General features: G+C 37.2%; 1 protein-coding gene across 2 annotated transcripts in view; it reads right to left on the bottom strand.

Moving 5' to 3' along the window:
* The window catches only part of LOC137404669 (intersectin-1-like), a 53,510-nt gene extending 38,880 nt beyond the window's left edge, over positions 1-14,630 (bottom strand). For both annotated transcript variants that reach the window (XM_068090894.1, XM_068090895.1), the window contains exons 1-11: positions 14,556-14,630; positions 8,881-9,057; positions 8,588-8,651; positions 8,160-8,438; positions 7,379-7,546; positions 5,974-6,134; positions 4,896-5,051; positions 2,686-2,999; positions 2,018-2,218; positions 1,404-1,541; positions 1,128-1,217 (exon numbers count right to left, since the gene is read on the bottom strand). In XM_068090894.1, the coding sequence (XP_067946995.1) occupies positions 1,128-1,217; positions 1,404-1,541; positions 2,018-2,218; positions 2,686-2,999; positions 4,896-5,051; positions 5,974-6,134; positions 7,379-7,546; positions 8,160-8,438; positions 8,588-8,651; positions 8,881-8,965 (1,656 nt within the window). In that variant the 5' untranslated portion in view covers positions 8,966-9,057; positions 14,556-14,630. The remainder of the gene's footprint in view (positions 1-1,127; positions 1,218-1,403; positions 1,542-2,017; positions 2,219-2,685; positions 3,000-4,895; positions 5,052-5,973; positions 6,135-7,378; positions 7,547-8,159; positions 8,439-8,587; positions 8,652-8,880; positions 9,058-14,555) is intronic.
* Between the last annotated feature and the right edge of the window lie 2,352 nt (positions 14,631-16,982).

Below are 16,982 nucleotides of genomic sequence, written 5' to 3'. Positions count from 1 at the left end.
GGTGTGGATATAAATGGGCGGTGCGGATATAGATGGGTGATGTGAATATAAATGGGTGATGTGAATATAAATGGGTGATGTGGATATAAATGAGTGGTGTGGATATAGATGGGTGATGTGGATATACATGGGTGATGTGGATATAGATGGGTGATGTGGATATAGATGGGGGCTGTTGATATATATGGGTGTGTGGATATAAATGGGTGGTGTGGATATAAATGGGTGGTGTGGATATAGATGGGTGGTGTGGATATAGATGGGTGGTGTAGCTATAGATGGGTGGTGTCGATATAAATGTGTGGTGTGGATATAAATGGGTGGTGTGGATATAGGTGGGTAGTGTGGATATAGGTGGGTAGTGTGGGTATAGGTGGGTGGTGTGGATATAGGTGGGTAGTGTGGATATAGGCGGGTAGTGTGGAGACAGATGGGTCATGTGGGGACAGATGGGTGGTGTAGCTATAGATGGGTGGTGTGGATATAAATGGTTGGTGTGGATATAAATGGGTGGTGTGGATATAAATGGGCGGTGTGGATATAGATGGGTGATGTGAATATAAATGGGTGATGTGGATATAAATGGGTGGTGTGGATATAGATGGGTGGTGTGGATATACATGGGTGATGTGGATATAGATGGATGATGTGGATATAGATGGGTGCTGTTGATATATATGGGTGTGTATATGTATATAGGTGTGTGGATGTATATAAGTGTGTGGATGTATATGGGTGTGTGGATATAGATGAGTGGTGTGGATAAAGATGGGTGGTGTGAATAAAGATGGGTGGTGCGGATATAGATGGGTGATTTTGATATATATATATGGGTGTTTGGGTGTATATTGGTGTGTGGAAGTATATGGGTGTGTGGATATAGATGGGTGGTGTGGATATAGATGGGTGGTGTGGATATAGATGGGTGGTGTGGATATAGATGGGTGGTGTGGATATAGATGGGTAATGTGGGTATAGGCGGGTAGTGTGGAGACAGATGGGTGATGTGGGTATAGATGGGTGGTGTGGATATAGATGGGTGATGTGGATATAGATGGGTGATGTGGGTATAGATGGGTGATGTGGATATAGATGGGTGTGTGGGTATAGATGAGGAGACTACCTACCGCAAGCGATTCTCTGGTCAAACTGACTTCTGCATTCAACGATGTCTTGTTGGTGTCGAGCTCCTGAAGAGTATTTCGCAAGGCATCTACCTGATCAGAAATGTCATCGTCAGCAATTAAAATGTTTAGTTTTTAGCATTTCAGCATACAATCACATGAAGGGCAAACCAAGGGAGGCACATCTAAAAAAATTTTTAGTAAATCAATCATCCAATCAAGTTATTTTTCGCTGCAGCCTATTTAAAAACTCTAATGACTACGAAGTAACTGTCATACCTGCTGTTTTTTAACTGTGTGCAAATGTTGATGTTGTCTGAAGTTGTCTGAGATAGGATTGGCTGCCTGTCTCGTCTGAAGAGCCTGTTTTACTTTGCTGCACTCTCCAGTCAGCCTTGTGAGCAACATTTCCTGTTCCTAAAATACAATAACAGCCAGTGCGATTTTTATCCCTTCATTTATACCTATGGCTGAGCTATGCATTGCTCTAAAAAAACATTTTTCTACGCTCACAAATAAAACACAAAAGTAACAAATGATTGTGTTTCACCCATACACTCAATATCTCACAACGCACACAACCGATCAACTGTAGTTTTCTTTAAAACTCTATTATATTGTTTATGCTGTTGACAGCTGAATTATTCATATCTAGGTCTGTGGATGGGGAAGTGGTGTTTTTTTTAGTATTTCTAAATGCTACTGGGCTGCCTTGTCTCTAGTTTAAACTATCTGGCAGTTTCTTTTGCTAATTTTATTTTTATTTATTATATTTCGATGCATTATCTTATTATAACGCAATGAAGCAAACACACTTGCACTCACGCACATCTGCCGTCGTGCATTTCCGTTGTACAAAGGAACACAAAACATGAGAATTACAAAGTTATTACATTCTTGCCGCTCTGATGAGAAGACACGGCTGATACAAGACTATCTCTAGTTGATCTCATATCATCTATGTAGCCTGTGTTCTTTGCAACATTCTCCTTCCCCTCCGCAATGCGTGCCATTAGTTCATTCTTCTTGTTGTTCATAGTCTCTATCTCATATTTCAGGTTGTTCACCTGTCTCTCTAGCAACTGCACTGCTTCCTGTCAACACATGACTCCGTTTATGAACTTATATAACATATAATAGCGATGCCAATATGAGAGAGCTAAATACTTTTCTAGAAAAGGGTATGAAAAACTCAAATATTTTAATTTAATTGCCCATAAAGAAATTATAACATTTTTAAATTTCAACGCAATAGCAGCAACTAAAGAATTTTTGATGATTTACAAAATCATTTGTAAAAATGTCAAAAATTGTAAAATACAAATTGAACAATGTGAAATTGTCAAAAGACTTTTGTAGAAATAACCAAAAGCTCATTCATTTCCCACAGGTGATATGTTTCCTTTGGTGATATCTCAATTACAGTGATACAACTAGCCTTGTGATTCAACCACTCTTGGGAACGCATTGAACCCACTCCCTTATCGAGAACCCCTACGTCATACACCCAACACCATTTCTTATAGCAATAGTAATGCAATATCTTAAGTTCAATGAACACCTCATGACGCATTTTCTCTGATAAAAGTGCTTGTTTTCTCTGTCTCTCCCACTCCTGCTGACGCTGTCTTTCCATTTCTCTACGCGCGGATTCCTTGGCTTCCAAAGCCTTCCTCCGCTGCTCCTCTCGTTCAGCTTCCATTTGACGCTGCCGCTCCATCATGCGCTCCTGCTCCGCCAGTCGCTTCTTCTCCTGCTCTCTTTTGATGGCCTCTCTTTTCTCTTGCTCAGCCCTCTCCTTGGCCAGCCGTGCCTCTTCTTCCTTTCTTTGCTGCTCTCTCAGCTCTGCCCTCCTCCTCTCCAGCTCAGCATTCCCTGTTGTGACACACAAGAATCAGCAAGGATAAAGTGTAATAACTTCTCCGCAATTCAAAGCAACTGGATACTTGTCCCTAAAGGAAGCAACATACAACTTTCTGGAAAATGAATAATGCGCTTAAAGGTTGACTTGCAACAAAATTCACATTACAGTTATTTGGTATCAAAAGATTCAGCATGTCTTACTCTGTTGTGTTGTAGGTGCCAAATATGTGAAAATGTGATTACAAGCTCTTAAAAGCTCAAAAACGAACGGTTAATCGCAGCCACACGAGACCGCCGTAGTTTGGATTCGCTTTCCAAAACGGCTCAAATGGGACGTAGTTGTTAAAAGATGGTTTCTGTTTACACTTTCATGCAACCTCATTCGTCGAAATACTTCCGCGAATATACTTCACGCATTCAATAAAACCATGTCTATTGTTCTTACGTGTCTGTTTTATCATCATTGTAATGCTGTCACTTTTAGCACTGATATCTTATAACTTACCATAAAAAATCGTTAAACTTTTTAACCTTAGCTCGAAGGAGTACATATCATTGTCTGATAATCATGACGAGCCTGTTGGTCACCTGTGATAATCGAAAAGTGCTGCAGAAATTATTTGCGAAGTATTGGGTCACATGATCAGATTAAGGCTTGACGATTAAATCAAGCCGAAACAAAACTGTAAAGTAGCGAGCATCTATATTTGATACGGGGTCTTCGGTAAAACCCGAAGTGTTTGCCATAAACTACTGCTACGATAAGTTTTCTATTGAGCTTTTTATTGGCCTTACAATTTACGTGAGAACATCACGTGTCAAAACAATAACCAAAAGTAATGACCCTGTCAGAGAAATAAACAGATTCCAATCTACGGCGTCTTTTCGTTTTTGAGCTTTTAAGAGCTTGTAATCACAATTCCACATATTTGGCACCTTCAACACGACAGAGTAAGACATGGTGAATCTTTTGATACCAAATAACTGTAATGTGAATTTTGTTGCAAGTCAACCTTTAAGGATTTCACAAGCCCATTGAACAATTAACTAAAAAGAGATTGTCAATACCGGCGTACGAATGCCGCTCATAAGACAAAACACATTAATCATTGGCAGAAATGTATTATTATTCTACAAAAACAAAATTTCCCTATAACGAGCAAATGGCGCACAAGAGACGATTTTGGTGATTCATCTGTAAGATAATTGATACCGGCTGATATCAACTCTCCATGAATGCTACTATTAGTGATTTAGCCAGTTATACTAACTGTACGTGACAGCTATGAATTTCAAAGAAATGCAAGGTTGCCGAGGAATGTCTCCCTTACTGAGGCGGGCTGAATTTTCTTATTGTTCACTTATTAATTTCATAATTTCAACCATAGCTAGCATTGTGGCTGTAGCTAGCATTGTGACTGTAGCTAGCATTGTGACTGTAGCTAGCATTGTGACCGTAGCTAGCATTGTGACCGTAGCTAGGATTGTGACCACAGCTAGCATTGTGGCTGTAACTAGCATTGTGACTGTAGCTATCATTGTGACCGTAGCTAGCATTGTGACCGTAGCTAGCATTGTGACTGTAGCTAGCATTGTGACTGTAGCTAACATTGTGACCGTAGCTAGCATTGTGACTGTAGCTAGCATTGTGACCATAGCTAGCATTGTCACCTTGTCACAATCTAGAAAAGCCATGAGAGCTCCAAATGACGAGCATTTGAATAGCATGAGCACCTACACAATAGCATGAGCACCTACACAATACAAGCACAATGACGAGCATCTGAGTAGCATGAGCACCTATACAATACAACACAATTCGAGGATGAGGGGTAAACGCATTCGCAATGGTGACAAGACTAGGGATACGCATATAAAATCTTCTTTAGTTGTTGTACACATAAGCACCTTTTGCAAAGTTCTCCCTCCGCTTATCCTCCAATGTAAGTGGGGTAAGCGAAGGAGCCTCCTCTAGCACTTGACTATCAGGGGCCTGGGGCAGTACGCCTACACCAAATCCACCAGGAATCAGGTCTCCAAATGAATCCGCTGGACGACTTGCAGCTGCAACAATCAACAAGTGCAGAGAGATTTTCCTTACAAACAGAAAGCAGAGTTAGTTTGAAGGAGGGAGAGAAACTAAGCTGAGTCAAACATTCAAGAACATGTGAAATTGCAGATTCATTTGCAGCCACTTCTTAATATTGCACATCCAGAATGTTTCAAACATATTTAGTAAAATAGGCATGATAACTCCATTCACACGAAGCAACCCAGCACCAGTTGGTAAGATTACCTGTTGGCAGCGTTGGCTGGGCTCTCATGCTAGGCACTAGTTGGTAAAATTATCTGCCGGCATCATTACCTTTGCCTTTTATGCTAGGAACCAGTTGGTAACATTACCTGTTGGCAGCGTTGGCTGGGCTCTCATGCTAGGCACCGGTTGGTAAAATTACCTGTCAGCAGAGTTAGCTAGGCTCTCATGCTAGGTACCAATTGGTAAAACTGCCTGACAGCAGAGTTGGCTAGGCTCTCATGCTAGGTACCAATTGGTAAAATTACCTGTCGGCAGCGTTGGCTGGGCTCTCATGCTAGGCACCGGTTAGTAAAATTACCTGTCAGCAGTGTTGGCTAGGCTATCATGCTAGGTATCAATTGGTAAAATTACCTGTCGGCAGCGTTGGCTGGGCTCTCATGCTAGGCACCGGTTAGTAAAATTACCTGTCAGCAGTGTTGGCTAGGCTTTCATGCTAGGCACCAGTTGGTAAAACTATCTGCCAGCAGCATTGGCTGGGTTTTCATGCTAGGCACCAGTTGGTAAGATTACCTGCTGGCAGCGTTGGCTAGGCTCTCATGCTAGGTACCAATTGGTAAAATTACCTGTCGGCAGCATTGGCTGGGCTCTCATGCTAGGCACCGGTTAATAAAATTACCTATCAGCAGTGTTGGCTAGGCTCTCATGCTAAGTACCAATTGGTAAAATTACCTGTCGGCAGCGTTGGCTGGGCTCTCATGCTAGGGGGAATGAAGTTCGGAGGTAAAGTCATTGGCAGTGGCTGGCCCATCTTTACCATGTCTATTAAAAACATGGCTAAGGAAAACTCTTCCGAAGTCAGTCTTCCATCTGAATCGACATCGGCCAATGACCTGCCAAAAGTGTATGACAACAGCCAATGAGACAACGGAAACGAGCAACCATGAATGAAAAGTAACGGAGTTCAGTAACATGCTAATGTTCCAGCTCTAACACAAATCAGGATGGTTTTCATCACTACAGCCAAGTTCATCAATAGCCATCTAGTTTACCAGCCTTGTCACTTGGAGTAGGTCTGCTGGCTACCTTAGTGTCAAGGTCAAAGTTTTGTGCAATTTAACTTTATGCAAATTAAAAACTCCAGACCCATTCCCTGTCAATGTGCTTAGGTCACAGCCATTTCCTGGATACTTCTCCACACTTCCTTGCTGACAAACAAGCACACTGACCAGACAAACTAGACAGTTCTTGGTCATAGATTCTGTACCTTTTGTACCTTAGCCTTCGCTACACAACACTCTATGAAGAAGAAAACTGTAAGATGAAACCTGTTTGTGAAAAATTCTAAGACCATCATACGTGAACAACGAAACAACCAATATCAAAATAATCAGTGTCGAAACAGATTCTGTACTAATTTTATAAAGCACAAAAATTTAACAAAAAATGTGAGTATGTTTCATTTGGGTAGTCATTAATCTGCAAAGATATGTATCAGCTGTTAAAAAATTTTTCACTCCCATTTACAGTTTTATGGCTTTATAAAATACAAAATCATAATTCCAGCTTTATGAATGGTATTTTGAGATGACCTTAAGGAGTGCAGAACACCTCCTATATAGGTCATCATTGAAAGACAGATAATGGTCATGCGCATATGAATGGTGGTGACTAATTGGGTCAGATGATAGGTACCATGATTGAGGCATAAAAACGATTGAACAACTTTAGAGTTAGCGTGTGATTTGTAGCAAGAAATCGTCATGCTGACACTCTAGTACATCAGCAGTCAGCTCTCTGCTTAATAGTTTAAACAGAGGGCATGATAAATCAATCTTTGTATGTATCATACAAATACTAGCGAGTGCTTAGAGTTGACTAGCGAATAATAATTAATAAACCAGCCTGTAACACTTCAATCAACTCTACTGCGCAATGTATCCTAGCAGTGGCTGCTGCAGGGAGAACAGTTACTGCCACACAAACATATATGTCATGAATGGTGACACTGGTTACAGATGCTCTATGTACTAGCCAGCTTAGTAGAGCGGATTACCCAAGTGCATGGATGACACTGCTTGCGTAAGTTCAAGACACTACCAATGAGACAAGGCCAATGAGTGTGGAAAGAACATACCATATTTGGGCAAGAAGATTCTGAGGAATTCCAGTAGATAGTAGCAACTGCTTGGCATCGAGACCAGTCAAGTAGCCGATGTGCTTTCTGTCCTCCCTATTAAAGAGCTGATTGTAGTTTAGTCTGCTAGCGTGTGGTACAGCCCAGTCGGTGTTCTCAGCAGACCTGCTACATAAACAAGATCCTATTTTAGTCAGCAGCCAGTTGAGAAGGAAAAGAAACTGAAACAAGTGACAATGCAAGACAGGATGAGGCCTGAACGTGCTCGAAAGCATTTGCACAATACAGATATGTAATAATTTTTCAGCTATTTTTTCTAAATAATTCTGGTAATGTTTCCCAATTTTTCATATAAAAATCTTTATAAGTTACGCATGAACAAAAATGGTTTGTGATAATAGGTTACCTAATTACATTGTGAGTTGACAGCGAATGGATGCTATTAGCAGTGTGGTCACATGATCAAATCTCTAATCATTGTGATGCGTGATTCACATTTAAAAACTGTTATGCAGAAGGCATGAAAACTTAAACTGTAGAATTTTCTTAGTTTAAATTTTATTTACACATTAAAATCTAATTACAGCTGTGTGCAGAATATTAAATACCATACAAAATTAGATTTGTAATGAGAGCACCGCTGGTTGAAACTTTTGGCACTGATTAGTGTGACCAGGAAAAACGATAGATTTCAGTTATTCCACTAAGATGGAACTATTGACACCAGATAAATAGTTCCGCAAGTCTGGCCAACAACTATCTTTAAGAGAACGAGACTAACCTAGCGGGTGAGACAGAGGCGCCTTGAGCGAAACTAGCTGATTGTGCGGGTAGCCTACTGGGCAGAGTGGCTGAGGACATTGCAGGCATATTAGGGCTGGCTGAGACACCACCCGTAAATCCATGTGGCAGCGTGCCACCGTGAGATGGCTCTACCAGCATACTTGGGGGTAGAGTAGCTGGTAGCATGTATCCCTGGAGCTTGCGTTTAATGAGGGTCATTGCTATGGAAAACTCCTTCCTGTCCATCATTCCATCCGAGGTGAGGTCTGCTAGGCCCCTACAAGATCAGTATGTCAGAACTTGATAACAACCAAATAATTCCTTTAGTGCATTCTCTGCATGACTCATCATTTAATCAATGTTTTACAAGAGTTGGCAGACACCCTGATGGAAGTAACAACCTCATAACAACAGAGGTATGCTTACCATATTTGCCCAAGGACTGCTGGTGGGAGTTTCGACTGCAGAAAAAAGGTTCTTGCCTGCTCCCCTAAAATGTTTGAAACCTCTTATGGACGCTCAACAAACAATATGTGTCGTTTTAGCATTGCGACTTCTATCAAGATCAGCCAAAGGAAGGCTGTACATTCATTGTACATCAACAATACACCTATGTAAATAAACCGTGAATAACAGAAACCGACAATAGTCAAGATTTAAGGCTGCATGTTTTGTATGTTTTCTCTTGGCAAGAAAAAACTCATTAAGTTTGTTCTTACCAGATATGTGAGTTCCTTGGGTCAGAGTTGCAAACTGGCCATCGTGTTTGATTCTCTCATCAGGTGCCACCTTCCAAGGATCCATCTTATTAGTACCTTACTTTAGATAGGCCAGGCGAAGATTACTTCATGTTAGAATGATAAAGATCAGCCTTGATACTGGATATAAGAAATTTTCTAAAACGATGAAATTAATTAATTTTATCAACTACAAATGCTAAAAGCAGCTGACAGACTTAATAACGACTCTCTTGAAACAAATGTAGCAATTGAGCCAAATGTATGTGAAACAGAAATAAACAGATTGGTACAACAAATTCATCAAAATGTATAGCATATAATTATATAATATTTTGCATATATGCAATATATTTTATAACTATATATATATATAGTTATATACATTATATAGCAAATAAATATTGCATACTAAAAGAATTGGACTAAATTTGGTTATTGTAGAGTGCATTCTATGAAATGAGATGTTCTAATACAAGCTATGTTTCCTTTAGAAAATGGTAAGACTACCTACCATAACAGCGCATGGTTTGAGTGTAACAGGTCTAAACCTATCAATGAATTTATATGAAAAAAGATTGCAATGGCTTCTAGATGTTGATCCTAAAAGAAATATCCTTGAAATATTTGAGTAACTAGTGACAAGAAATGTTCCTAAAATCAACCTGTTAGCCCAGCAGAATCCATGAGTCCGAATGTTCAAAGAGACCCTAACAACAACTAATAGATTAGCTAAGAGACAAGCTTAATCGCACACCTTTGAACACAGTGCAAACCATCTGCGGCTGTGTATATGGGGAGGCGCCTTAGCATCAGATAAAACATTCAGTTCATATATATATATAGAGTATAGCTATATTAAAGCATACAGTGAGAGCAAGAGAGTGAAACTTGTGAATTATGAGGTCAAACATAAGCAAAGGTTGTGGAAGGTCATAAAATGCTTTAACAAGGTCATTAAGCCAAGAAATTCAACCTAACTATTTAACTCTATATACTAATAAATAATAACATATGTATAGATTTCTCAAAGTTCGTCGTGTCTTCTGTCGTTTGTACGTCTGTCCTTCGATATGTCCAGCTATAGCTATTAAAATCTTGGATTTAAAATTCCGCATTTTGATGAATTTGAACTCACGGAAATTCATCCGCAGATTTTTGTAACCACGCGCTCTACCACTGAGCTACGCAAGGTATATTGATAAGACATTATCATATACCATATAGCGTATGCACACGCTAAATGAGGTATTATTTGAAACTCTATGAATTCTATTAACTCTATGAAACACGATGCTTTTTTGCATTTTAGTGAACTTCTATTTCCGGTTTTTTGTAAGGTTTCATTGCTAAATTGTGGTGATGGTCAATACTTTTCACGAGGAAAATTGTATTAGCTCGAGTAGGAATGGCCTCCACATTTTCTCACCGTTCAGTCAGACAAAGACAGTCCAATATCCCATTTTTACATTTGTATCAGTGTCGAGAGGTACCAGTATGGTCGTATTCAAAGTTTTGATGGATAGCTTCTGGTGGAACAGTAACCTTTTCATGCTCACACACGCACGCACACACACACTTCTATGCAAGAATTGTTAATATTAATTCAACATATTCAAAAAATTTTATTTTGTTTTCCCAGTTCGTATTAATTGTATCATTATCAAATCATCTTTTATTGTAATTGTAGCAAAACAGACTTAATTTAGCTATTACTTGCTACTTATTTCCCATTTACATTTAAACCCTTTTATAGTTGTTTTATTTTTTATTTGACCTTCACAAAACATTTTCCTCATGATATGAAGTTTGAAAACCTTTACAGTTGTTTTTATTTTCTCTCTTAATTTATTTCAACTACACAAAACACTTTTTTCATGATATGTAGTTTGAAAGTCAAAATGGCAAATTTTGTTGTATGTTAAATACAAATCAATTGTCCAAAGACTTTTTTATTACCCAGGCAATGCCAGGTAGTACAGCTAATATATATATATATATATATATATATATATATATATGAATCTCAAAGTTTGTATGTCTGTAGTTCGGTATGTCCTGCTATAGCTAATAAAATCTTGGAGTTAAAATCTCACATCGTGCTAGATTTGAACTCACAAAGATTGCAATCGCACATTTGTTATCCAATTGTCTAACCACGAGTCTATGAAGGCTCTTACAATTTATAGCTCTTACTATATACTCTATACACCCTTTTCCGATTTCACTCGCTAAATGATGTATCAATTACAACTCTATGAACTCTCTTTTTCGTCCTCGCTGTACGAGGGCTAATTTGTTTTCCACAAAACGATATCAACAATAATTCCTCTCAAAATTAAAATTTGGTGATTACGTCTCAGTTCAGTGTCATCCGCTATAGTAAAACGAGTTCGCAAACAGATAATTGATAAAGTTTTAGTTAAAAGTTCACTAAAATGCATACTAAAACTTCCTTCAAGTGTGTTTTTAGAACGCTAAATTCATATAAGTTAGATTCATCATTTATGTTACACGTCTGTCTTAAGTTAGAATCGTAAATGCTGTATATGCTAAATAAAAATAAATTTTCTGTCCAAAGACTTTTTTATCACCCGGACAACACCGGGCATTCAGTAGTATATATATATATGTATGTATCATATGGACTTTAATGCTGCATCTTGTACTTGATAATATAGATTGCACTAAGTGAAGCCAGGCATTTCTACCTCTAAACTTATGTATTGTCAGGCCTACGCTTCTGTCCATGTCTTAAACAAAATATAACAATAAAAAACTCTCTTTTTCTGATTATTATTTTAGTAATTTGGTTGTTAAATATAAACAAGTTTTTAACCGTTAGGTTTGTCATGTGTGCTTTTATGCTGCATCATGCGCATGATAATATATGCTATTAAAGCTGTAAAGCAAACTTTCTAGTTAACACTAGTAGATAAACTGGGCAACGCTTTGTTCTATTTGTCAGGGTTGGAAAAAACCACGGTTTTTATGAAAAAACCAGGTTTTTTGGTTTAAACCGATGTTTATGGTTTAAACCAGTTTTTATGGTTTTTATAATGGTAACCACTCGGTTTAAACCAGCCCAAAAAAACTGGTTTTTATGGTTTTGTTGGTTTTTTCATTATTTTTTTGTGAAAAACATAATATTTTAAGCTCCTAGTGGTTCATGTGCGGTAGGAATAAGTTTTTTTGGGCTGGTTTAAACCGAGTGGTTACCATTATAAAAACCATAAAAACTGGTTTAAACCATAAACATCGGTTTAAACCAAATTGGGACAACCAATGGTTTAAACCAATGGTTTAAACTCGGTTTAAACCATTGGTTTAAACCAAGCCAACCCTGCTATTTGTTATTAGTTTTTTCATTAAAGCACATCAATTATATCAGTACTGTTTCAGCTTATTCAGGTTCTTCAATATCTTGGCTTTCAAATGAGCCATTGTTTGACATGGTGAGACAGACATTGGTTGATGTTTATAGGATTTTCCCGGAGCTCTACTACAGAAATGTTCAATGGTATAAGCTCGCCAATTATGACGTCAAAATTTTCATATTCGGTGTTGTGTGCTCTTACCGCTTATTTTTATTGCTTACCACTTATATTTATTAACTACGATAATGACGCTAGTGGCAGGCAAAGGTAGGACAACTCCAGAGAATCAATGAAGGTGACAAAGGACACAGTGTCATTAGCTATCCATGTACTGATTATTTCTATGATAAATAGCTCAGATTCTAAGCACCATACTATGCTTTCCCGATGGTATTATGCACTAGTCCTTTCTTTTTATTGTAATGTTGAGGGGCATGACTGAGGCCAATTAATTTCAAGTATTGCGTGATCTCGCTAGAGAGCAATTTACATATCATCCTAGAGCCACGCCAATGCAGGTCACAATTTAATCGATGTGATTTCATTACCTTTATCAACGACAGTATATTTATTGAAGCATAATCATATTTAGAAAGCAACATGGAAAGCGATACGAATTCTTCAGATAATAATACTATAAATGTTTAAAATGAACGAAAGGATGAAAAAGCCAACTCTAACAATCACCCACAATCTATTAACCCAGAACATGTGTTTGTATTGGTTGGGCCTTAGCACGATCCCCGGGCATTGTTGATTATCTAGAATCCTAGTTTATTATTAGCGGTCTCTGGATTCAAGAGCACCGATTGTCACAGAAAAGCGCAGCCTCAATGGCAGCAAAAAGTATCGATGACCTAAGGCTAAATGATAATTATGACATCACATTGTGGGAACCACAACCAAGTGTTTCTTATTGCAGGACACACTTTTGACACCCTGTTTTCCATAGTTCTATTATTCTTTGTGTATTGAATATAGGCTCATTTGCAAGCCAAGACTCTGAAGTGCTGAAATATATAATAAAAGTACTGATATAATTGGTGTACTTTAAAAGTGGCAATACATTAGCTTCTAAAAAAGTGTTTTTGGCTGGCAATAGGATTAAAAACTCGGTGTACTTTAAGTCAACCGTCTACTTTGGTCATTCTTGTTTTGACTACAAATAAAATACTCCTATATTACTGTTTCTGTGTGTTTTAATAGTTTGAAACAATGACTTTATTTTTGTGAGTAGTTTAAATGTCTAAAGCAAACTTTTGTAAAAGGATGAAGCATCACACTGCTTCATCATGTATGTATACTTATTTAATAGCCAAATACTTCCATGTGTCACACAGCTGTAATAGCTGTAAAACCCTGCTTGCTTCATCCCATTGCTAGTAAGAACTGCTAGATTGACGACCTTACTACTTTTTTCATCTAAAAATCAGAGTTTAACTTATCAATTGCTAGCTTAAAAACAGAATTACTTAATTTTAAGCAATTGAATAAATACGAAACTTCCAACAATAACCTGTAACCTGAAATTATAATGTGTTTTGGTGTTAATTTTTGGAAAGCTTTATTTTAAATGTTGAACTGATCACTGTTGCTTGGTGGCAATTTGCTAAGTTTGGTTGCAAATTGTAACCAATTTGTTTGTATGTAGACAACGTATATAATTACATATGTATATATATAAGTATATATAAGTATATATATACTTATACATATACTTATATGTTGTCTACATACAAGTACAACACTAACTTTACAAAATATTAAGGACAACTTAAATTAGCCATTCAGTGCATTGCCTTCCAAAAAGAACAGCTATCAAAATGCCTATGCAACACATGCCATGTTTGCACTGTATTATTTACGACCCTCTGCAAACTTGTTGTCAATTGGTGCAGGTTTGTACTGATCGAACCCAACAAATACATGTAGTTTCAAAAAATGACGTATATCAAAGAATAAAATAAAGAATGACTTAGCAAACATGTTAAGGAATCTTGCACTAATACAATAAATGTATAATATATTTATTTTTAAAGTTCATATTATCAATTTTGTGTTTCCCATCTTTAGCAAAAAAGTAGTGCGAACAAGAATACTGTTTTACATCTTTATTGGAGGATCGATCGGGAGACACCTTGGCAATCGAAAGATCATTGAGGATGAGATCGTACAACTGTTGTTGAGAAAAAATACACGCCGTGTAGCTATAAGACCAAAATAAAAAATGACTTTACATAAATTCCAGCTATTGTTGGTTTACAACCGTCAATCAGATACCTTATTGAGATGAGAGAACTCAAACGTTAGATGACCTTAATGATTAGAACAAGCCGACATTTCTTTCATTGTAATTGCTAAACCGGAAAAAGCCTATAAAGACTCAGTTTCTAAAAGTTTTGCGCCGATGCTCTTAAATAGTTATACATGTACTTGAAAATACCGTTATTGCGAGAAAACTAAGATTTTGCTCTACGGAGGCGTACACTGGCTCTTCAGATTTGTTTACGTAATTAATATTATCGAGAAGATAATTCCAAAAATATTCATAATGATTCTTCCTTGTTGCCATACTTTGTTGCATTAGATAACATGCCTACTTGCCAAGTTGTTGTAACCAAAAAGAAAACTGTTTTGGTGAATTGCTAGATCTAATTATTGATCAAAATAGTATTACTACTCAGTCTTTTGCAAAATAAACCAAAGGACACATCTCAGAAGGGTCGACTTCTTGATGTATACACATGGCCACACATTGAAATAAATCTGTTAACGTCTACATGTATGTTCAGTGGCTCATTGGTGGGTATGATGTTGCTGAGGTGTTCTTGATGTTTTTAAATACAGTCAAATCTCTACTTATGATAAATTCAGTACATAGGTTTTACAGCATACTAAGTAGAATATGAGCAAATGTTTGAGTTTTGATCAAAATAATTCCAACATAAAATGATCAGTTTTTTAGATCTTTGCAGCTTCACACTTGAAGATAAAAAGAGGTTAGTAATAATTATATAGAAAAGTGAAGAATCTATGAAAACAATAAATAACACGTAAAATTAAAACTTCACCTTTTCTAATTTAAACTAAGTTATACCAGGCCTCTCTACCTCCAAACTTATGCATAGACTGGCCAACACTTTTGTACATGTTGCTAACAAAAAATAACAATAAGCAACTCTCTTTATCTGATTATTTCCTTAATAATTAAGCTGTTGAAATAATACAGTTTTTCGCAGTTCATTTTGTGTTCAGTTATATACAATTCATGTTTTTTATTGCTATGGGTCATTTTGGCACTATACATTACGAAATTACTACAGAAAATTACAACGTATATAGCAATATATGTTCCAACACATGGCAGTTTTAATACACCTAGAAAATATTAAAATGAATTTATATAAGAGCATTGATGAAGTGATATTGCAGAGCGCCTTTTGATAATTTGAGACTGCATAATTTTGTAGAAAAAGGTTACATTGGACTCACACTCAGGACCTCACTAAGAGCTACACAACATCAACGAAATGGGAAGCCAAGGAGTAGCGCAGTCATCTGCTTTTGCTAACCAACGACATATCTCAAGATTGACAGATGTTGGCAAATAGGGGTGATTTTAAATTAGCTACCCTAGGACACTTATGTATTCGCGGCATCTAACTTTCGCGTTTTCGCGGTGTAATCCTCTCGCGAAAATTTAATGAGCGAAACTAAACTATCATAACCAACGAGCGAAAACGCGAAGTTAAATAGCTTTGTTCATTGATATCCACAATAAAATCGTAATATTAGAAATGCAGGCAACTTTCGTCTGTGGTTAGGATAAATGGGAAATTTCTGGTAAACTCATTATAGCTAATACACCAACTGAGCAGCATGGCAAAGCAATATCAGTTTAGTCACCGAATTTGTAACTGATGAGGATGAAAGTGTCAGGGTTTGAAGCAATAGATGACCAAAAGTCAAAAGAAATAATAAATTGTGGGATCACCTAATACCACAACTGCTGCAAAACATTGCAGCAAGCACTGTGATGCATCAATAAGCAGACATGAAATATATGGCAATTGCTATGCTGCTGGAAATATCAAGCATGGGAGTTGTCCAACTATCACAGCTGATGCAATGTGAATATATGGGACATCATTTCGATTGGGAGTTGTCTGATCATTATAATGAAAAGCTTAATGAATGAAAAACAGCATAAAACTGTTACTAAATCACGATTATTATTGATCAACACCACTTAATATGAAAGAGACTAACTAGTTACAACAATTATTAATGGATATTCAGCGAAGCAAACAACTCTATAGAGTATCAGGCAAAAATGGAGGTATATCGCCAATATTACAGGAGCCAGCCACATTAATGACTTGTTGGAGCGAAGAAGCAGCCGGCGTGCACCAGATCAGCAACCAGCCATCAATGAAAGAATCATTTACAACTCTTTATTTAGTATATTTAGTTATAGCTTATAACATCATTATAGTCTAGAAAATGTTGTATTGTAGAGCAGTAGAAAAATATAGCATAATTATTCATTAACTCAGATATTGTATTTTATGAGAAAATATCGACGAAATGGTTGTACAAAGAATGGCATAATATTATCATAGTTTCTCTTGCTTCATATAAATTAGCTAGCTAATAGCATCTTAGAACGAGGATTACTGTAAAATTAATTTTATAATGCTGCCATTG

The sequence above is a fragment of the Watersipora subatra genome, chromosome 9 (assembly GCF_963576615.1).
Source record: "Watersipora subatra chromosome 9, tzWatSuba1.1, whole genome shotgun sequence".
Taxonomy (NCBI): Eukaryota; Metazoa; Bryozoa; class Gymnolaemata; order Cheilostomatida; family Watersiporidae; genus Watersipora; species Watersipora subatra.
Note: the sequence above shows the minus strand (reverse complement) of the source record. Positions and strands in the feature narration are given on the sequence as shown.